Source organism: Myodes glareolus, chromosome 17, assembly GCF_982192425.1.
Source record: "Myodes glareolus chromosome 17, mMyoGla1.1, whole genome shotgun sequence".
Taxonomy (NCBI): Eukaryota; Metazoa; Chordata; class Mammalia; order Rodentia; family Cricetidae; genus Myodes; species Myodes glareolus.
The window spans coordinates 48107070-48130939 of NC_142042.1; the positions used below are offsets into that span (position 1 = coordinate 48107070).

At 38.5% G+C, this 23870-nt stretch overlaps 1 protein-coding gene across 5 annotated transcripts in view; it reads right to left on the reverse strand.

The window, feature by feature from the left end:
- Wdr47 (WD repeat domain 47) overlaps positions 1 to 23870 on the reverse strand; it is a 49705-nt gene that overhangs the window by 10683 nt on the left and 15152 nt on the right. For 2 of the 5 annotated variants that reach the window (XM_048443523.3, XM_048443521.3), the window contains exons 2-9: positions 23279 to 23362; positions 21848 to 21932; positions 15625 to 16427; positions 10809 to 10935; positions 9217 to 9395; positions 7395 to 7652; positions 5048 to 5123; positions 2799 to 2956 (exon numbers count right to left, since the gene is read on the reverse strand). In XM_048443523.3, the coding sequence (XP_048299480.1) occupies positions 2799 to 2956; positions 5048 to 5123; positions 7395 to 7652; positions 9217 to 9395; positions 10809 to 10935; positions 15625 to 16427; positions 21848 to 21932; positions 23279 to 23362 (1770 nt within the window). Of the gene's footprint in view, positions 1 to 2798; positions 2957 to 5047; positions 5124 to 7394; positions 7653 to 9216; positions 9396 to 10808; positions 10936 to 15624; positions 16428 to 21826; positions 21933 to 23278; positions 23363 to 23870 lie in introns of all 5 variants that reach the window. The other 3 variants (XM_048443519.3, XM_048443522.3, XM_085677817.2) reach the window with 3 other exon arrangements.

Consider the following 23870-nt stretch of genomic DNA (forward strand, 5'->3'; position numbering starts at 1 on the left):
AAAGATATTTAAACTTCTGGATTTTTAAAACTAGTTAACATGAAATTCTCTATTATAAGGGAAGGAAGAGAAGACTATCCAGCAGCAAAGTTTTATTTGGGGAGAGGTTGGATTTCCAACTCAATAATCCTCCTGTCTCAGACTCAAGAATGCTGATGTTAAATCACCACATCCAACTTACAGTAGATTATCAGATTTCTAAAATCATAAAAGAAAATAATATAAACCATATTTTAAACCAAAATAGTAAAATTATAACTATTATACAAATCTCTCATTTCAGATCACATAATAAATAGGATATATGGTTTTTTAATCTCCATTTATTCATTTTTCATGAAGTTTTTCCAAGAAAAAATAAACAAAAGAAAGCTAATACAAACTAGGAACATACAATATTTATTAAAAGTAATAAACAATGTGGCTCAATTTAAGAAAAGGTGAAAATGGATAAAAATAAAAAAGACAAGATCTCTTTCCAGAGTTTAAAAATCTAGTTAGCGTAGATAATGTCATGACCACTACATGTAAGTCATTATGGGATAGAATAAAGTTTTGAGTTCTAAAAGATAGGAAGATTTTTTTCCCCAACAAAGTAAAAGTCAGAGAACAGCTGCAGGGGAAAGAAAATACAGGTCAGAAGGGCTGCTCAGAGCGGAACAGGGACAAACCATCGTATCAACTCTACAGACAAGTCTGGGCTGGGCCACCATAACTACTGCTATCCACTCCCTGACCTAACATTTTGCTTTCTCCTTTTCAAGTATTTCTACTTAGTAATGCAGAGCTGGAGAGACAGTTCAGTGGTTATGAGTATTTGCTGTTCTTGTGGAGGACCTGGGTTCAGCTGCCAGTACACACGTGACTGCTCACAACTGCTTGTGACTCCAGTTCCAGGATCTGACACCCTTTCGGGCCCCTGTAGGCACTGCACCATGTGCTGCACTTACAAACATACAAAATCCACTCTATTTACTCATACAATGAGCAACAAAATATTTTAACACTGTGAACTAACAGGGGCTCTATGATTCCTTTCCCTAATCTTTTTTTTATTAATTTATGTCTACAAGTGTGTGTCTGCACGTATGTTTGCCTATGTGAACTCAGGTGCCCTTGGAGGCAAAAAAGAACAGGGTATCAGACCCCCTGAGATTGAAGTTAACAGACGGTTGTGAATCACCTGATGAGAGCCAGGAACTGAATGCTGGTTCTCTGAAAGAGCATCAAGTGCTCTCAACCACTGAACTATCTTTACACCTCCTATCTATGTCTTTAAATGATTCCATAGGGGAAAAGTCAAAATTATTATTCAGATATATAGATTCAGTACCAATAGTATATAAACTACCACTTGGATAAAAAGTCACTGTTCTAAAAGCTTGTGTGTCTTCTAGAGTATTAATACAACTTTATTTCCATCACCAGAAAAAATTACCAAATTATCTCATAATCTTTATAATGCTTGTTTTTTATTTTATGTGTATGAATGTTTTGACTGCATGTATGTTTATGCCTTATGTCTGTGTCTTATGTCCCAGCATATTGGTTCTCCTGGAGTTACAGATGGTTATGAGTCAACATGGAACCTGGTACTCAACCCAGGTCCTCTGAAACAGAAGCCAGTGCTCTTAACTGCTGAGCCACCTCCTAGGCCTATAATGTTAGTTTACTCATAGCAGACTTAATTTAACAAAAACAAAAACAAAACAAAAAAACTGACAAAAAAGTTCTAATCTAGATTCCTGTGAAGTTACATCTAAAACAAAAACTAATTTTCTCCAAAGTTGGGGACTGAACTCAGTCCAGTGCCTTGTACAACATAGGCAAATAAACCACTACAAAGCTATAAATAATGGATATTAGCATTTTCATGACAAATCTTTTAGAATATATACCTGGTTTTCAAATCCTATAATTTGCTAGAACAAGAGGATAAAAATTATTGTTATGTTAACCAAATGAAATCTTACTTCTTGGAGGTTTTAAATGGCCAAATATCAGCAATTGCTATAGTTTAACCTAAACTCCTCTGAAACTATAGGAAAAGTAATACAGGGAATGGTGGCAAAGGAGAAAGAGGCAGAAGGATCTGGGGTTCAAGGCCAACCTAGGCTACAAGTGAAATGCTGCTTCAATAGGGAATAAAAAGTCTAGTTTTTCAGTCTGTAATGAGCCATAACCTACCTAATTTTTGTTTTGCATAATTAAATAGACTATAAGAACCCTGAAGATAAAAAAGATGTCATAGAAATAAGAAAGACTAATTCAAAATGTCATAATCAAAAATATGATAGGTGATAAGTTAATAATGAAGGCACTGATTAATAAATCTTTAACAGAAGAAAAGGGAGAACAGAAACATTAATAAATGACAAATATGAAAAAGCAACCAGCTGAGAGGCGGTGGCGCACGTCTTTAATCCCAGCACTCAGGAGGCAGAGGCAGGTGGATCTCTGTGAGTTCAAGGCCAGCCCAGTCTACAAAGCAAGTTCCAGGTCAGTCAGAGCTATTACACAAAGAAATCCTGTCTCAAAAATCCAAAAGCGGGGGGAGGAAGAAAAAAAGAAAAGAAAGAAAGAAAATACAGAGAAACTGGGGAGGAGCAGCCCTAGACCGGAGAGGCAACACAATCAGATTCCTCTCTCAGGAAGAAAAAGAGATATAAAAGGCTATTATAAATTTAACCCACTTATAGTTAAAAACAGACAACTCACTATCATCTCCAGCAATTAATATTTCAGCAACCAATATAGCTAACTGAAAATGGAGGCAAGTGGAACAATGCAATTCTTACCTTGGGTCAATTTTTTCAGGATAGGCACACACTCTCAGGGTTTTTGAGTTTGAGCCAACAGCATATAAACTACCACTTGGATGAAAAGCCACTGCTCTCACGGCTTGTGTGTCTTCTAGAGTATTAATACAAACAAACTGCTTTTTTGATTTGTCATCCTATGGAAAGAATGGATATAAAAGTCAATATATGGAAAAACAAATCTGAGTCACCTTCATCCACTCTAATTCATTTCAACCATATTATTCCAGTTTGATCATTTCATAGTAACTACCAGTAATCTTTTAGGTGACAGATATTACTAAACAAAGGTCAGACTAGGACAAAATACAGGGTCTGAAGAGACAGCTCAGCAGTTAAGAGCACTTGTTGCTCTTACAGAGGACCCAGGTTCAGTTCCGAGTACCCACAAGGCAGTAGTTCAGCACCATGTATACCTCCAGTTCAGGGGGAACTGATGTCCTCTTCTGACCTCCTCAGGCAAACAAATTCTAACATTAGAATATATAGTCCCATATTAAGCTCTCTTTAACTGTCAAGGGCGAAACTCACATATGCAGTTCTAGGAAAACAACAGTGCCATTTGTGTTCTAATAGGAAATTCATGAGCTGCTAGTTGAGAAACTGAGAAGTAGCTCTAGACCGGAGAGGCAACACAATCAGATTACTCTCTCAGGAAGAAAAAAAGAAATATAAAAGGCTATTATTAATTTAACCCACTTATAGTTAAAAAAAGACAACTCACTACTGGCAATTAATATTTCAGCATTTCAAACTAAAACTGTAGAATGTCCTTTTAAAACTACAAAAATGATTTTAATCAAAATATTTGAGATTTGTGTTTATTTAAAGTGTCAGTCTATCCACAGCACTCTCCCAGAGAGGAGAGCTGAAGCCTCCTAGACAAAAATGTCCATAGCTCCTGCTGTTTTGTCCTTTGAAACAGCACTACCAGGAGCGTGGATCTCCAGATGGCAAAGCCAACGGCCTGAACGTAATCTTGTCTTTGAGAAATGGCAATGACAAGGACACAAAAACGCAAATCGCTTCAGCTCTGGTCACAGTTAAGAAGAATCACAGTGAGCAGTGAAGGGACTTTCCCTCTTGCTACCCAAGCTTTCGTGCATTCAAACAATGCACCCTCCTTAGGGAAGCAAAGACAAAACTAACACCACACACATTTTTCTTATCTAACTGAATTCTGTTATTCATACGGACTTTAGTCCATGTTCAGGAAATGGACGTGTCAATGAGTAGTATGCAGGAGATAGGAGAAAATGGAGGATGGTTGGTTAACACCCTTCTAAACATTAAGAATTTCTTTATAGCAGAAATAATGTTAGTTGATTTTATTTGTACCACAATAAGTTTTACGTTTTTTTTAAATGCAGCAATATGCTTAATAGGAGACTTCATATAAAAACAAATGCTAGCTTTTCTTGGGATCAAAGAAACTGGAAACACTGGCATCGTGCATTTCTTTGTACAATGAGCAAATATTCCTGGGCACTTAGGAAAATGGTGATCACTCTTCATTTGTTTCCTGTTTGCCCTATAGGCATCTGGAAAATATCTTAATTTATGAGGCTAATTTCTGAGCTAGAAAAAGAATAGTAAGAAAAGGATACCTGATTCCAAAACACAAAACACATTGAGATGAAAGGCCTAAGAGAAACACCAATAATATGTAAACAAAGCCACCATAAAATTCAAAGAGTAGCAGTCTCAGTGAGAAAATTCAAGGTCACCACTAGGCCATTAATATGAATACTTACAAATGTGTTTTCATTTTTAAGTTAACTGTGTATGTGGGTGCACATAAGCATGCGGAGGCCAGAAGACAACTTCCGGGAGTCAGTTCTCTGTTCCCACCATGTGGGTCCTGTGGACTGAACTCAGCTCTTCAGGCTGGGTGATAAGCACCATTCCTCACTGAGCCAGCCATCCCACATGTTTTTCCTAAGGCAAACTCTCCATTTAGTGCAGTGAGATCTATCTCACTACTTTGAGATTAATAATGATCATTTCTATAGCTTTTCTTTGAATTAAAAATCTTTTGCAGCAGGGCAAGATGGCGCACATCTTTAATCCTCGCACACGGCAGGCAGAGGTAGGCAGATTTCTGTGGGCTTGAGGCTAGCCTGGCCTACACAGCAATTTCCAGGTCAGTTAGAGCTACACACAAGACTCTGCCTCAGGGAAAAAAATCTTTGCAATACACACAGAAAGAAACTTCTCCAAAACATTACCTCGTCCCCTTTTGATCTTGATAGATTCCCTGAAGAATCTCCAAGAGATGGCTTAATGACAGAATGTTCTGATGAGCTGTGGGAACAGAATTTCAAATAAAGTTTACTCTAAAAATCAAAACAGAAACTAAGTTAATTTAACCTTTTATCTTTATTTTACTGTTTAGCAAGCAATCTTCAGTGGCTCTGTTCAAAGCTACTGTATGGAGACCCTGGTGGCTGGGCTGACACCAGGGAGAGCTGTGGAGTGAGGTGAGATGCCCTGCTGGAAGAAGGTCATGCTCCCACCCTGTACAGTGAAGGGCCGAGAGCCTCTCTCTGCTTGCCCCATGGTCCTTCTCAATGCTAAAGTCTACCCCAAGCAGAAGCCTGGAAACTGCTCTTTAGGAAAATTATCTGACCTTGGATAAAAAATATAAGACAACAAAAAATAACCAAAACTGATAGCTATCTCTTCCTAGAAGAGTATTTCCAATTACTCCTTGTTTTGTAAGCCAAAGACACGTGAACCACCAACACACACAGTTGTTGTCTAATAAGCTTAAAGAAACCCTCAGGAATTACACTCAGAGGCTTCCAAATCCTCAAAGAAGTAAGGGACTAAAGCTAGTGAGCAAAGAGAAAAGCTTCAAAGAACAAAGTCCCAATACTAAAAACATAATTACACTCTTTACAGACAAGAGGATTTCATCTCAGAAAAAAATGCAGTACTTTTTTAAAGTAAATTTTTAGAGAATGAGAACTCTTAATCCAAACATTACATCAGGGGGAAAAATCAATAGAAAATAGAGATGAGGACATTACTGAGCACTTTTTCTAACTTCCTAAATCTTAAGTTTCTAGTTTTAAAAGACCCATGGGGGAATTCAACAGAACAAAACTACAGAACACGGGGGAAAAAGGGACCTAAAAATTTCAGAGTGGAAAAAGCAACAGGCCTTACACAAAGGATCAAGAATCAAAAGGACATCAGAATTCTTCATAAGAGCACTGAAACTGAAAGGTCACATTACAGAGCTCTGAACACTGAAAAATGGTTACCTCCGGGCAGTGATGACGCATGCCTTTAATCCCAGCACTCAGGAGGCAAAGGCAGGCAGAGCTGTTTTGAGGTCAGCCTGGTCTATAGAGTAAGTTCCAAGAGAGCCAAAGCTGTCACACAGAGAAACCATGTCTTGAAAGAAGAAAGAAAGAAGGAAGAGGAGGAGGAGGTGGAAGAGGAAGAAGAAGAATAGTTATCATCCCAAATTCTACACCAACACTGGGAAATATAGTAACATGAACAGATATGCAAGGTCAGAGAAATTTTACTTCTAACATATATCCTTTTTCAAAGAACTACATGAAAGCTACAGAGGATCCAACTCAGGGAAAATGAAAAGAACAACCCAGGAAGATAAGGATTCGGAAAGTCCTAGGATTCTCTAGGTCTGGTTTTTGTTTATTTTTTTTTTTTAAATAATGGCGTAAAGCAAGAATGATATAATGCTGGAGCTATTACCCAGAGGGAAAAGAGACAAATTATTGGGTGTTTTTTACCCTAATGAAATAGTTTTGTTTCTTACATTCACTTATGGTGTGTGCAATGATATATGTAGAGCTCAGGGTGTTAACTTGCTGTCTTCTCAGACCTCAGGCCCTCTGAATAAAGCACAACTTTAATTCCTATCTCTACTCAAGAACATTTGTGTAACAGCCTGGAAACCAGTAGCCCAGTCACAAAAGTAAAATATGACAATTCCTACAAGGCTAATTCCTACAAGTACATAAGTGTCAAAGAAGTTATACATTTTTAAATTAACCTACTTGAGAAGTGTTTTACGGTAATGCAAGAAAATGCCCCTTGACTATTCTCACTGCATTAATTAACACTTGTTCACTAGTGATAGAAAGATAAAAATGTTCTGACTGGTGAAAACATATGCAAAGTCTTTAGCTGCTATAATTTTTTTCACAGTTGCCAAAATTGTCCTTCTAGAATCACTCTAACATTTTGTAAAAACACCCTCTTGTAGCTAAAGGTCTATGAGCTTATCTGTTGAAAAATGTCAAAAAACAAGGGGGAAAAAATCAAGATAAAGCCTAAAACTACAGACTCTCTCAATAAGATGGTTTATAAAAAAAAAACAAAAAACAAAAAACCACGGAACTGTCTTGCTACTGGCAAGGAAACAGAAGGAAAACAGACAGGAAAGGAGAATATAGAGAGATTAAAACAGATAAATGGCAGCAGATCAGAGAGAAATCGGGAGCTAGTGAGTTCTTAGCTCTAAGGAGAAGGCCAAGCTTATGTTTCTATCACCACAGTAAGAAGGTATCATTTCAGACTTTACACTCAAGCACTTACTTCTGACTTCCACAGGGTGACTCTTCAAGAAAGGGGATGTGATTGGTTGATCCAGGATTACGAGGAGTGCTCGTGTGAATATGTGAAGTATCGTGGATCAACCTCTGACTGGAATCCTGGGGTGGCGTACTAAAACTAGTCACAGAAGAACTATTGGATTCGCTGCTTTTGCTCCCAGTACACTGCTGGTTGGGCACTGGTACCTCATTACCAAGATTATCCATTCCAATATTTAATTCACCAAGCTTTTGAATAGACCTACAAAAAATAACAACACAAATAGTTTAAAATAAAAGTATAGTTTAAAACATCCCTTATATAAGACTAAAAGCTTGAAAAGACAAACACATGCACATATATAATCTAGGGGAAATTTTATTTTAAATATAATCTCCATCAATTTAAGACATAACCAAGACACTAAAAAAGATAGTCCAATGTCAGGTAAAGGTGGGGACACCTTTAATCCCAGCACTCAGGAGGCATAGGCAGGAGGATCTCTGAGTTCAAGGCCAGTCTGCTATACAGAGTGAGTTCCAGGATAGCCAGAGCTACACAGAGAAATCGTAATTTGAAAAACAAAAACAAAAACAAAAACAAACAAAAAAAGAAGATAATTTACTTTAAAAAGAAAGTAATATTGATTGGAATCTACAAGTTGTCTTGTTTTTTCTCTTTTTCTTTTTCTTTTTTTTTCTTTTTTTATTTTTTATTTATTTATTTATTTATTTATTATGTATACAATATTCTGTCTGTGTGTATGTCTGCAGGCCAGAAGAGGGCACCAGACCTCATTACAGATGGTTGTGAGCCACCATGTGGTTGCTGGGAATTGAACTCAGGACCTCTGGAAGAGCAGGCAATGCTCTTAACCACTGAGCCATCTCTCCAGCCCCTCTTTTTCTTTTTTTAAAGATAGTCTCATTTTATTGGCCAGGCTGTTCCAACCTTAAGTCCTAGGCTCAAGTGAGTATCCTACCTTGGCCTCTCAAATAGCTACAGCTATTAAAAACATGTCACTTTGACTGGCTGAATCTGAAGGTTTAAAACTAATAACTATAAAATGACAACCAAAGTAGAGTGCTCACAACACATAACCAGATGAATTCATTTACTTTCATGGTACCCAGGGAAAATGGATGAGCAGACAGAAACTAAGTATGGGCTGGAGAAACGGCTCAGCAGTTAAGATCACTGCTGCTTTTCCAGAGGGCTGGGTTCAATTCCCAGCACCCACAAGGTGGGTCCAGGGGATCTGATGACTTCTGGCCTCTGTGAACACCAGGCACATGCATGGTACACAGACATACATAGAGACAAAACACCGAATAAAATATCAACATTTAAAAACAATAGAAAAGAAACAAAGTAACGTCTATATCCTAATCTACCTTGGGTAAAATGGGATCCACCTAGCCCATGGGCTGAACCACCACACTGCAACTGTAGTTACTTGGGGAAGAAAGACAAATTTGGATTTTGTAACTGAAAGACATTATGTAATTCTACATTACATAAAACATTTTTAAAATCTTGAAAATTTCAAACTACATAGAAAGTAGCAGTTACTGCAAGCTTTTTAAAGATTTATTTTATGGGTTTGCCTGCATGTATGTATGTATGCCACATGTGTATTTGGTGCCCAAATAGGTCAGAAGGGAGTTAACGCTGGTGGGGAGCCTTCTGAGCCACCATGTGGGTGCTGGAACTGGACCTGGTCTTCTGTAAGCAGCAGCATGTGCCTTCCCTCCAGCCCCAGCAGGTACTGCCTGCTGTAAACTGTTCCACACGAATCTTGTGTTTACAGTGAGGATCAACAGACCTGTTAAGGAATTGTTCTGTGAGATTCTGCTGCTGGTCAGGGCCGTCCTCTTGGTTCACACCTCCTTCAAGTAACATCTGCTGGTATATCTGCCTCTGCTGCTCCTTCTGCTCTAAGTGCTGCTGATAGCGCAGTCTTTGCCTGTAATACTCTTGAAATTGTTCAGTGGAATCTCGAAGCTTAAAAATATTAGAAAAACAATACATACAACAGACCATTACTGAATTATGTTTTTACAATATCATCTATAAATGCTGAATAAAGTTACAACTAAAACAATTTAAAAATTACACTGCTCTTTGAAAACTAACAGTCACAGATTATCAGTTCCTTTACTCTCTAACATCAACTGAAAAAGAAAAAACTGGTTACTGTATGTTCCTGACTAGTCCAAAGTTGACATGCAACTGATGGTTATAACAGGTACACAGTCAGAGAATACACATGTAGATACTGATAAATTTGGTATTACTTAAATTAAATGCCTTGAAAAACTATATTACTACTCAGTAAATATTAACCTTAGCCAGACGGAGGTGGCACATGCCTTTAATCCCAGCACTTGGGAAACAGAGGCAGGTAGATCTCTGTGAGTTCAAGGCCAGCCTACTCTACAAAGAGAGTTTCAGGACAGCCAAGACTGTTACATAGAGAAACCCTGTCTCGAAAAACTGAAAAATCAAAAAAAAGCATGTAATAGATTTCTATAAATAGAAACATGTATTTGCCTAAAAACTAGGTTCCAAATGTTCTTTAACGAGTAAAAACCAGTTTTAAGTTCAGCAAGCTCAATACTTCCCATTCATTCTTCTAAAGTGCAGGGGCTAGAGAGATAGGCAAACGGGTAAAGATGCCCACTGTCCAAGTCTGACAACCCAAGTGTTGGGAGAACTAACTCCCACAAGAGCCTCCTCTGACATACACACATACACACACACATACACCAATCCAATAATTAAATTTTTTTAAAAGAGAAGCTTAGGGGCTGGAGAGATGACTCAGTGGTTAAAAGACTGACTGCTCTTCCAGAGGATCCGGGTTCAATTCCCAGCACTCACATGGCAGCTCACAACTGTCTGAAGATTCAGTTCCAGGGGATCTGACACTTCACACCAATGCACATAAAATAAAAGTTAAATAAACCATAAAAAATATTAAAAAAAAGAAAAACTTAACGCCTCTTGTAAGTGGAACCGTACATAAATCTCTGTTCTACGTCATAGTACAATTTTCTGTCAGAAACACATAAAAGATGGAATCTTAGATTTAGATAAAAGTATCACTATTATACATTTTTATTGTTCATTAAATACAAATAAAATAAAGAATATATGTCTTTTAAATGAAAATTTACTGTAAATTCAATTATTTGGGTCATGAAATATGTGACATTTTAGATTTTTAATAAATTCCTCTACTTATAAAATACATAATGGCAATTAAACATACTATAAATTCTTTGGAGAGAAACCAAAAAATGAGCCAATAATCAGAATATCTAAAATATAAGTCTTTTACATTTTATATAAGAAGTTCTATTAGCTTTAACAAAGAGAACAACTTTGAGGCACATTACACTCAGGAAATATTACCTCGTTTTTTTCTTGTTTAGCTGGTACTGAATTTTGTGCTCCATTTGCAGGCTCTTTTTCAAAACCTGAACCCTGGCACGTGGGTTCACTATTGACAGGCTGCTGGGCCTCAACGGGTGTATCGCTTCTTCCAAAAAAATAGAAAAAGCAGAGATGGGGTTAAAATGCATTTTAGAGGAATTTTTCTTGCATTAAAAAGAGTATTAAGGATTTATTGTTTATTAATTATACAAAATAGGTATCTTTCTTAACTATATAAAATGTTTTCAAAATATAGAACATGCTTAGAGAGGATGTGTTTGTTTCTGAGACAGGGCCTTGCTGTGTGATCTCAAACTTCTAAGCTCAAGAGATCCTCAGCTCCCCACACCACTGCTGCAGGCATGTACTGCCATGATCCTCAGCTCCCCACACCACTGCTGCAGGCATGTACTGCCATGATCCTCAGCTCCCCACACCACTGCTGCAGGCATGTACTGCCATGATCCTCAGCTCCCCACACCACAGCTGCAGGCGTGTACTGCCATGATCCTCAGTTCCCCACACCACTGCTGCAGGCATGTACTGCCATGATCCTCAGCTCCCCACACCACTGCTGCAGGCATGTACTGCCATGATCCTCAGTTCCCCACACCACTGCTGCAGGCATGTACTGTCATGCCCAGATAGAACAAACGTTTACTCCGGAAGCAGAGTCTCTAACCTATTATCAGTAGTATGTGTTTTCGGGAAATTCATTTTTATTCTTTGTGGTCCAGATATATCTACAAACTAGACAGGCTGGAGGCTTTCATACCTATATTCTCTTTATGAAATATGAACTGTGGTTTTGTTGCTCAAATATTTGTTTTCCCTCTCATATGTTTCTTTAGAGTTGTAAGACTTTTGATTTTAGTAAGAGACTTCTTTTTGGCTTATTTACACTGAACATAAAAGCAAAACAGATCTTTTCACTTCTTTAAAAAATTACTTAAGACTCTTTTATTTTTTATTTATATTTTTTGGGACAGGGTTTCTCTGCATAGCCCTGTGCATCCTGAAACCTGCTGTGTAGATTAGGCTGGCCTCAAACTCAGAGATTTACCTGCCTCTGCCTCCCAAGTGCTGGGATTCCAGGTGCGTACCATCATACCTAGCCTATCTTTCCACATTTTTAGTATCTTTTTTACTGAAATAATTTGAGAATTTTATGTCAGATTGTTCCTAATATTCTTTTAAAACACTAACTGTGTGGGGTGGTGGTGACTCACGCCTTTAATCTCAGCACTCAGGAGGCAGGCAATCTCTGTGAGTTTGAGGCCATCCTTTTCTACAAGAGCTAGTTCCAGGACAGGCTCCAATGCTACAGAGAAACCCTGTCTCAAAAAACCAAAAATAGATAGATAGATAGATAGATAGATAGATAGATAGATAGATAGATAGATAGATAATCACTGTTTTTCATAAATCTCAAATAACGTTAACAGTGACCCAGGTGTGGTGATGCACACCTCTAATCCCAGCACTTAAGAGGCAGAGGCTTGGTCTCCATGAGTGTGAAGATAGCCTGCTCTACATAGTGAGTTAGTTCCAGGCCAGCCAAAGCTACATAACCTTGTTTCAAAATAAAAAGAAAGAGAAAGAAAAAAGAAAACAAAAGAAAGAGGGAGGGAGGGAGGGAAGGAGGGAAGGAAGAAAAGAAGAGGAGAAAAACGTCATCTGAAGATGTTGAATATCAGACACATACACAGATTTACCTGATGCTACAAAACACCATGGAAACAACTACAGAAGTTGAATTACACAGTACTGATCTCTCTAGGCAACATACATAAGGATATATTGAAACACAGTTATAGGGATCAGGAAGGCAACATTAGATAGTCATTGTCACAAAGGCAACCTCTGCCTAGGAGCTTGTCCTTCCAACTACTAAGTGTGCATGTATAAGTATATTCATTACCATACTTCTATAAATTACTAACAATCATGATTAAGTAAGTGCCCCCACACAGAGAACTATGATTTAAAAAAAAAAAAGCATGCTGCCAGGCGGTGGTGGCGCACGCCTTTAATCCCAGCACTCGAGAGGCAGAGGCAGGAGGATCTCCGCGAGTTCGAGGCCAACCTGGTCTACAAGAGCTAGTTCCAAAAACTACAGGGAAACCATGTCTCGAAAAGAAAACAAAAGAAAACAAAACAACAACAACAAAAGCAGGCTATCAGCATGAAACTAGACACAGAAAACAGAACAGAAGACCCAGAAATAAACCCACATAGCTACAGCTACCTAATTTCTGGCAAAGGTGCCAACATTATGTTGGAGAAAAGACATCCTCTGTATCAATGGCATTGAGGAAACTGGATTTCCACATGTAGATGAGTGTAACTAAATGGTGCAGGAGAATTGTCTGTAATATATCAATCATATTTTAAATAAATGCTGATTGGCCAGGCAGGAAGTATAGGTGGGAAAACCAGACAGGAAGTGGAGGTGATGCAATGAGAACAAGAGAATTCTGGGAAGCAGGAAGCTCCCTCCGCTATTCCTGCCCAGGCCACCGAAGAAGCAACATGTGAGATGACAGCTGAAAAAGGTACCAAGCCATATGGCTAACACAGATCAGAATAATGGGTTAATATAAGCTATAAGAGTTAACAAGAAACCTGAGCTAATGGGCCAATCAGTTTATAATCTTATGGAGTCCTGTGTGTGATTTTCTTTGGGGCTTGCCGGTTATGGGGTACTGGGTGGGACAGAAACCCCAACAAGCTGGCCCTTCATGTTACAACTAAATCCACGTCTCATACTGCACAAAGACCAAATCAAAGTGGATCAAAGCCCTTATATACTATTTGAAACATTTAAAGGAAAACAAATAGGCAAAAAACATAACATGATATATACAGGAGCAAAGACTTTTGAAAGGACTCTAACCACACAGAAAATCATACCAAGAACTAGAAAAAGGAGGTTACATGAAATTAAATGGCTTCTGCAGAGCATAGAGATTGGTAGAAAGTTATTCTAACTATAAATCAAAGGGAATAATATCTAGAATATAGAAGGTGCTGCAAAAATTAAATACTAAAGAAGTCTCATCAAATCAATAAATTAGCTAATAACTGAACAGATAATTCTTAAAACAAGACATTCAAATAGTCAATAAATATTAGACAAAGTGTTCAATGTCCTTAATCATCAGGGAAATGCAAATTAAAACTGTTTGAGATTCCACCTCATCTCCAGTTAGAACAGCTATCATCAAGAAAACAAATAATGACTAAAGCTGACATGGAAGTGGGGAAGGAAGAGCCCACAATTCATTGTTGGTGAGAATATGAACTTGTGTGGCCACTACGGGAATCAAAATGGAGTTTTCTCAAAAAACTAGAACAATAACTACCAGGTAACCCAGTCATACTACTCTCACGAGGCTATACCAAAAGTCCCTAGTCCACACATCACAGAGATACCTACACAGCCAGCCATGTTTCTACACAACTGTACAATTCACAACAGTGAGGAAATGAACAGACCTGGGTGACTACCAGCAAACAAGTGGATGAAGAAAACATGCAGCACACACATAGTGGGATGTTTTATGGCCATTTTATTTATTCCTTTACATTATATAATACAATTTTGATAATTTTTATTTCTGATAATGTTATATAGAATGCAGTGATCATTTCAGCCCCAATTACCTCTTATTCCTTTCCCTCTCCTGCTGACTTGCTTCTCCTCAACCAGTCCCCCTCCTAATCCCAGGTCTCTTTTTGTGCAGGAAGTCACAACTGCTATGAGCTGGTGACTGGCATGGTCATGCCACTTCCAGAACAGTGTTTCAAGATGCTCCTCTCCACCCTTAACTTAATAACTCATCCCCCCACACACCTTTGCTGATGTTTCCTGGGCCCTGAAGGAGGTATAGATGTTTCCTTTAGAACTAAGCACTCAACAACCATTTATTCTCAGTACTTTGGCTATATAACTGTCATCCTCTGCTTAAAAAAAAAAAAAAAAAAAAAAAGCTTTCCTGAACCATGCTAAGAGCAGCACTCTTCTATGAGTGTAAATATAAATATGTAGAGGGCATTTTCCCTGGATGTCCATTTAACAAAACACCTGTAATATACTCTCCTCTAGGGCCTAGAACCTTCCCAGTCATAGTCTTAGTACCAGGCATGTATTCCCTCCAATATAAAGGGTCTATAATCTAGTCAGAAAGCAATTGGTTGTCCCCAAAACAGTCTTGCCATTAGTGCACCAATGAGCACATCTTGCCTGGCAGGTTGGAGTTCACAATGAGATTTTAACCCATCATAAAGAAAAATGAAATAATGACCTCTGTATGAAAATGGATACACAGGAAATGATTGTATTAGATGAAATAAACCAGACCAGAAAGACAAATACCTCATTTCCTATCATATGAAGGACCTATATTTACAATTATATTTATGAATATGATGTATGTTTAGGCCATGCAACTAGACAGGGAAGGAAGGTATCTTAAGGAAAGGGAGAAAAGAGAGAGAAATGGAACACATGTGCACAAAAAAGTACAGGGGTCTATCTGAGGGAAGAGGAGGAGCCAGTCAGAAGTGGGCAGGAGATGAGGGCACAGAGAAGGAGACAAATCAGAACAAAGTAATAATAGTATGTATATATAAATATGTGTGCTACCATGAAACCCACTACTTTATAAGTTAACTTTAAATGTAAACTTAAAATTCTTAAAACTATAAAGTGCTGAACACCAATAACATTTGCATACACACTACAGACTACTCAGAACTGGCGATTTCCTAGTTTTGATGAGCAAACACCTACCGTTCAGGAGACTCTTCATAGATACTGTGGCATTCTGTATTCTCAAGCATGAGGCTTCTGCTAAGGTTCTGTACTCCTGGATAATGGAAGTTAGCAAAAGAGTGTGACATTGGAGAAGTTTTGTTCCCAAGGTCTGAGATTCTCTTATCGTGACTGGTTAATCCACATGTAAGGCCATCTAGGGCAGGGTTCAGGGAGCGAGTCATATAGGCATCAGCTGACTGAGGTCTTCTCATTGGTGATGACGGGTAGGGAGAAAGTTTGCTGATAAGAGGAGTCAAGAGATCAGCATACGCAGCTTTCGTAGGTTTCAGGAGTTTGTCAACATGAATATTAAGCATTTTCTGTTCAAATGCACAAGAAAAGACTGAAGAAGGGAGATTCTGAAGCCAAGATAATAAACTCAGATCTAAATCATCACAACCGTTGCCACATAAGAGGTCAATGCCAAGAAGTACTTCACTTTCTGTAATTTCTTCACCCGTTGCTTTACTCTGACAAAACTCTACACAGCATTCATAAAGTAAGCCCTTCATTACGAGCTGGAATAAGCGATTGTTACTGGCTTTAAAACCAGCCTCGCTTAGCTTCCTGTCAGCAGGGATGAACTCTGCGACCATGACACAGACCTCTTCAAAGCAATGAACTCGTGCAGTGCTGGGATTCCAGTCCTTAAATTCAGCGTGATTGGTCAGGCGAGGCAGAGTGAGGAGCAGACAGAGCTTGCTGTAATCATCTTTAGAAGGGCAGTACTCCTCTAGCGCATGCAGACACTGGACAGCTTCTTGCATGGTAAATTCCAACTAAAAAATACAAAGGCTGACTTAAAAAGAGATAAAAGGCAACTGATCACCTTAAATGAAATGTGAAAGCTGAGAGCATAAAAGATAAATTTTTGTGCCAGAGAACATAGATACAATTTGTAGAACATGTAAAAAATTTTAATTGATGATGTTTCACAACTTAAAAAATGAAGAATTTGATTAATTACTAAATTAAAATTTTACCTACAAAATTAATATTCTAAAATCAATTCAGATTTAAAATTCTAATTTCCAACTGTTGTTTAATTTACTTTCATTTTGTTCCTATGGTTAGATACAGGGCCTCCACATAACTCGGGCTGGCCTTGAACTCAAGCGTCTCCTGTCTCAGTCTTATGAACACTGTGATCATTGTTGAAAGCCACCACGCTCAGCTAAAAGTAAAAACCAAACAACGTCAGCTCAGCTAAAAGTAAAAACCAAACAATGTCAATAGTTTGTTTGACAAATTGGTTTGGTTTGTCCCAAATGCAAAAGCCATTTTCTCAGTATCAACATGTCTTAGAATAAATTATTATGAGGACAGAAAGCAAAATTCACAAAAGGAAACATTTACAGTTGATTACTACAAAGACATCAGAAACAGAACAAAAGAAGCTGAGATGAGACACTGACAACAAAGCGCACACTCAGTACTTGTGGGAATGTCCAGCTTGTGGGCTTTGGGGAAGTGTGTGACCCAGGTTAGCTACGAATACGGCCTAACTCAAAAATGTAAACTTGCCTTTAATCCTAGCACTCAGGAGGCAGAGGCAGGCAGATTTCTTGTGAGTTCAGGCCAGTCTGGTCTACAAAGTGACTTCCAGAACAGTCAGGGCTGTTACACAGAGAAACTCTGTCTCTAAAAAATAAAAACAAAAACCAGTAACAACTAAATATAAACTGACTTAAAACACTGAGGGCTTTTTTAAAATTTCAAGTAAACTGCGCAGTTCTTGAGTGTAAACATTGTAGATGATAACATCATGTCCCAATGTCAAAAGGTTAAACACACCTGATAGAATTGAACTACTCTGGCCTATCTTACATATGGGAGAAATTAGGATACAGATTTAATCAACTGGTTAGTGACAAACTTAAAATAATAAGTTGAGGTTTTTTAACTTGTTCCAATGTTTTTTCCTACTTGTGAACATCATTATCTGGCAAAAATTCCCACTGTAATATCCTTTCGGTTAAGCTACGATCTGAGCACCTGTTTTCCCCATAATTTGTTGTAGGTATAGCTCAGGGATAAAGCACTTGCTACACAGGCATAAGGACCTGAGTTCAGAACTAGGCCAGCAAGATGGCTCAGTGGGTAAAGAAAGGGATTGCTGTCAAGATTGACAACTTTCAGTTTAATCCCCAGATCCACACACTGAAAGGAAAGAACTGATTAAAATTATCTTCTGATATCCACACATGTGGATTGATCAGGTGTCTATATGCAAGCGCGTGCATGCACACACACACACACACACACACACACAGAGAGAGAGAGAGAGAGAGAGAGAGAGAGAGAGAGAGAGAGAGAGAGGCTGGAGAGATGGCTTAGTGGTTAAAAGTGTGTATTGCTCTTCACAGGATCTGAGTTTTGACCCGAGAATCCATGTCTAGCAGTTCACAACCACTTACAACTCCATCTCTAAGGAATCCAATACTCATTTCTGGCCTTCACAGCTATCTGCATACATATGCACATAACCACACACAGATAAATGTATCTACACATAAATAAAAATAATTCTTTAAAGTAACTTTCTGGCTGACAAAATGGCTCAGGGGAGAAAAGCACTTTCCACACAAGTCTAATAGCCTATGTTAAATCCATAGAACCTACAGCAGAAGAAGAGGAAAGACACAAAATATTTCTCAGACATCCCATGCTTACAACAATGCTCTGATATGCACATGTGTGCACATACATACACGCATGCATGCACACATACGATTCACTCAAAAATAAACAGATGAAACTTCCTAGGGTTTGAGATACAGTTCAGTTGGTACAGTGCTTGCCTGAGACACGTGAGACACTGGGTTTAATCCCTGTACTAAAATAACAAACTTTTTAAATTTAACTTTTAATTAACTTTTTAATCCAAATATATTATATAGTATTGAACTTAAGTCATAAAACCAAGCATTTCATTAAAAAAAAAAAAAAAACCTGGAAGCCAGGGCATGAAGTTGCTGCCCATAAACTCGGCATTTAGGAGACTGATCATCAGTTGAAAGTCAGCTCGGGGCAGAGCATGGGATTAAAGTCATGTCCACTAGGGAGGCAGAGGCAAGCAGATTTCTGGAGTTCGAGGACAGCCTAGTTTATATAGTGAGCTGCAAGCCAGCCAGAGCTACAAAGTGAGACTCTGTCTCAAACAAACAAATAAACAACCTCAGTTTGATCCCTGGAACCCAGATGGTAGAAAAAGAGTCCTGCAAGCTGTCCAACCTCCACATACTTTCACCATGGAGTGTATGATGCCCCCAATAAAATAAATAACAAAGATTTTAAAAAACTGATGAACTCTGAAAATGTTGAAGATGTGCTACATCCTGCAATATAAAATATTTAGCCAAGATTTAATTAATCCTATACATAAAAATGAGAAGCATCAGGGGCAGAGGCAGGAGGGATCTTTTTTTTTATTGATTTTTATTGAGCTCTACATTTTTCTCTTCTCCCCTCCCTATCTCTCCCCTTCCCTTGGGAAAGGGTTGCTCTCCCAAGGTCCCCATGCTCCCAATTTATTCAGATCTTGTCTTTTTCCACTTCCTATGTAGATTAGATCTATTTAAGTCTCTCTTAGTGTCCGCACTGTTGTCTAAGTTCTCTGGGATTGTGATTTGTAGGCTGGTTTTCTTTGCTTTCTGTTTAAAAACCACCTATGAGTGAGTACACATGATAATTGTCTTTCTGGGTCTGGATTACCTCACTCAAAATGATGTTTTCTAATTTCATCCATTTGCCTGCAAATTTCAAGATGTCATTATTTTTTTCTGCTGTGTAGTACTCCATTGTGTAAATGTACCACATTTTCCTTATCCATTCTTTGGTCGAGAGGCATTTAGGTTGTTTCCAAGTTCTGGCTATAACAAACAATGCTGCTATAAATAAACATAGCTGAGCACATGTCTTTGTGGCATGGTTGAGCATCCTTTAGATATATACCCAAAAGTAGTACTGCTGGGTCTTGAGGAAGGTTGTTTCCTAATTTTCTGAGAAATCGCCACACTGACATCCAAAGGGGCTGTACCAGCTTGCATTCCCACTAGCAGTGCAGGAGTGTTCCGTTTAACCCACAGTCTCTTCAACATAAGTTCTCAGTGTTTTTAATCTTGGCCATTCTTTCAGGTGTAAGATGGAATCTCAGAGTTGTTTTGATTTGCATTTCTCTGATGACTAAGGATGCTGAACATGTCCTTAAGTGTCTTTCAACCATTTTAGATTCTTCTGTAGAGAATTCTCTGTTTAGGTCTGTACTCCATTTTTTAATTGGATTATTTGTCTTTTGATGACCAATTTCTTGAGTTCTTTGTATATTTTGGAGATCAGACCTCTGTCTGATGTGGGGTTGGTGAAGATCTTTTCCCATTCTGTAGGCTGTTGTTTTGTCTTGTTGACCGTGTCCTTTGCTTTACAGAAGCTTTTCAGTTTCTGGAGGCCCCATTTATTAATACTTTCTCTCAGTGTCTGTGCTACTGGGGTTATATTTAGGAAGTAGTCTCCTGTGCCAATGTGTTCAAGTGTACTTCCCACCTTCTATAAGGTTCAGTGTAGCTGGCTTTATGTTGAAGTCTTTGATCCATTTGGACTTGAGTTTGTGCATGGTGATAGATATGGGTCTATTTTCATTCTTCTACATGTTGATATCTAGTTATGCCAGCACCATTTGTTAAATATGCTTTCTTTTTTCCATTTGATATTTTTTGCTTCTTTGTCAAAAATCAGGTGTTTGAAGATGTGTAGATTGATATCCGGATCTTTTATTCGGTTCCATTGGTCCTCCTGTCTGTTCTTATGCCAATACCAGGCTGCTTTCAGTACTGTAGCTAGAGTTTGAAGTCAGGGATTGTGATGCCTCCAGAAGTTCTTTTATTGTACAGGATTGTTTTGGTTACCCTGGGTTTTTTGCTTTTCCATATGAAGTTGAGTCTTTCGAGGTCTGTGAAGAATTTTGCTGCAATTTTGATGGGCATTGCATTGAATATATAGGTTGTTTTTTTTTTAAGATTGCCATTTTTACTATGTTAATTCTAACTACCCAAGATCATGTGAGATCTTTCCACTTTCTGGTGTCTTCTTCAATTTCTTTCTTCAAAGATTAAAAGTTCTTGTCATACAAGTCTTACACTTGTTTGGTTAGAGTTATTCTGAGATATTTTATGCTATTTGTGGCTATTGTGAAGGATGATGTTTGTTTCTCAGCCCATTTATCACCTGTGTATAGGAAGGCTGATTTCTTTTTTTGAGTTAATCTTGTATTCTGCTACATTACTGAAAGTGTTTATGAGTGGTAGAAGCTCCTTGGTAGAATTTTTGAGGTTGCTTATGTAAACTATCATATCATCAGCAAACAGTGAGAGTTTGACTTCTTCTTTTCTGATTTGTATCCCCCTTGATCTCCTTTTGGTGTCTTATTGCTCTAGCTAGGACCTCAAGAACTAGATTGAATAGATATGGAGAGAGTGGAACAGGAACCTTGTCTTGTTCCTGTTAGTGGGATCGCTGTGAGTTTCTCTCCATTTAGTTTGACGTTGGCTGTTGGCTTGTTGTATATTAGACAGGAGGATCTTACAGAAGTTTAAGGTCTTTCTCTTCTATAAGCTTTCTCAAAGACAACCTGGGCTACATGGGAACCTGTCTTTTTTCTTTCTTTTAGGTGCATGAGTGTTTTGCCTGAATGCATGTATGTGTACCACATGTGTGCTCAGTGCCCTGGGAGGCCAGAAGAGAATGTTGAATCCCCTGGAACTGGAGTTGCAGATGGCCACGAGCCATCACGTAGATGTTGGGAACCAATCTCAGAGCCCTTCTCTTTAAAGGAGAGAGTGCACAGAGAGGTGGCTCTATAACCCTTCCCCAGCAGAGGGTAACTGAGGACACCCTTGGGAGCACTCTGCCTCCGTGTGTACACACATGGGTACACCTCACACCCATACATACACAAATCTGGTCTAACCTGCCTGAAAGGAGACAAATATACTCTCAAAGTGGTCCTACAGCACCTTGGTTTAAATCATGGAGCAAGTTTAAAAGGACTATAGATTAATAGGACCACAATTGCAAAACTATAGATCTTGCTTCATCACAGCTCATAAAACTTTGAAAACTCATGATAATAATCTTCTGGCTTAGTGAATAAAATAACTGAAAGCAAGACTAGGGCGCAAACCTTCAGGAATAAAAATCTTACATGCTGGGGCTCATCTTCTGCAGACATTGCATTGTTAACACACAAAGCTTCTAGAAACTTCTGCTTGAGGATAATATAACGAAACCTAAGAAAGAGGAAACATTAAAATGATTAAAAAATTGAATGATCTCATCCACAGTAGCATACATCTGCAAATTCTGACTCAGGAGGGTAGATAAGGAGGAACATGAAAAGATACTATCTTGAAGAAACCTCAGCGTCCGAAACACAACAGGCAAAGTTTGATTCCTGCAGGACTGCAGACTAAACCCAGGACTCTGCATATGCCCGGTACACAATCTTTTTTTGTTTGCTTGTTTGTTTGTGTTTTTTGAGACAAGGTTTCTCTGTGTAGCCCTAACTGTCCTGAACCTTGCTTTGTAGACCGGTCTGTCCTCGAACTCACAGAAATCCTCCTGCCTCTGCCTAGGAGTGCTAGGACTAAAGGCGTGTGCCACCACTTCCCAGTACCAGGCACACATTCTATCACTGAGCTAGAGCAACACTCTAGCCATTTTGTTTTACAAATGATCAAATTGGGCCATCGAGATGGCTCCACAGGTAATGGTGCTTGCTAACACACCTGAAGACCTAAGTCTGAGCCCCAAACCCCAACACGGTGGAAAGATAAAATCCATTGTTATAAATCATCCTCTGCTCTCCACGTGTGCACTATGGAAAGCACATGTTTTAAAAGGCATCAATTATTATTTTAAAAATAAACCTAAAGGGGGCTGGAGAGATGGCTCAGTGGTTAAGAGCATTGCCTGCTCTTCCAAAGGTCCTGAGTTCAATTCCCAGCAACCACATGGTGGCTCACAACCATCTGTAATGAGGTTTGGTGCCCTCTTCTGGCCTGCAGACATATACACAGACAGAATATTGTATACATAATAAATAAATAAAAAAAACCTAAAAACCATAATTTTCTAGAATCTGATAAATGAACTTAGAAGTTACTTTAAGTAAAACTGGGCTCGGGAGAGATAGCTCAGTAGTTAGGAGCACTTGCTGTTCTTGTAAAGGACCTAGGTAGAGCTCCCAGAAATTACATAGACACTCACAACTTTTCTAATTCCAGTTTCAGGGGATCTGGCTCCCTCTTCTGACCTCCAGAGGCACCACACACACACATGGTTACAGTAAGAGAATAAGGGCCCAAATTACTGCTGATTGCTCATTGAACAATGAAGGCCAAGAGGGAGCAGGAAGACATCCTTGAAGCCTGTGCTGATATCTCTTTGCATACATACTACCAACTAAGTAACTCTGCACTTCAGACTTGCAAAGACTTCAAGAACTGTACCTATGTAATGTATCCTATGGATGTAGTATGTGCTGCTTCATAGGAAGGCTACATTAAATGTGTTTGTTGTTCTGCCAGGCTGCTACCAATGACAAGACACTAAAAAGTTTAAAATAAAATCCTACCTTTTTTTATCAAATTTTTCCATACATTCTAGAGGCTGAATGAACTGAAGAACTTCATCCCATTGACCATCGAGAATTAGCTGCCTAAATAAAGAAAAACCCAGAATGCTAATCAATTCAGGTCACACTAACAGCTGACAGAGCAGATGACAAAACAGACAGACATTAAAGCAAATAATGACATTAACCTGATTCCTCAAACATTAGAGTATTCTTTTACAACAAAAGTCTCAATATTGGATTTATGATAACAGTAAATTTATAAAAAGGATGGGAAGGACTTTTATAAGACTACCAACATTTTACTTAAAAACTACTAATAACCAATCAATACATGTCACAGTAGTTTTATAAAGAAATTGGTTTTTTATTGATTTTTATTGAGCTCTCCATTTTTCTCTGCTCCCCGCCCTGGCTCTCCCCTCCCCCTCAACCAAGGTCTCCACGCTCCCAATTTACTCAGGAGATCTTGTCTTTTTCTACTACCCATGTAGATTAGATCTATGTATGTCTCTCTTTGGGTTAAAGGAATGTTTTAATCTTAAAAAGGGAGAAAGGTCACAATTTCAAAGGTTAGATCTTTAAGATGAAT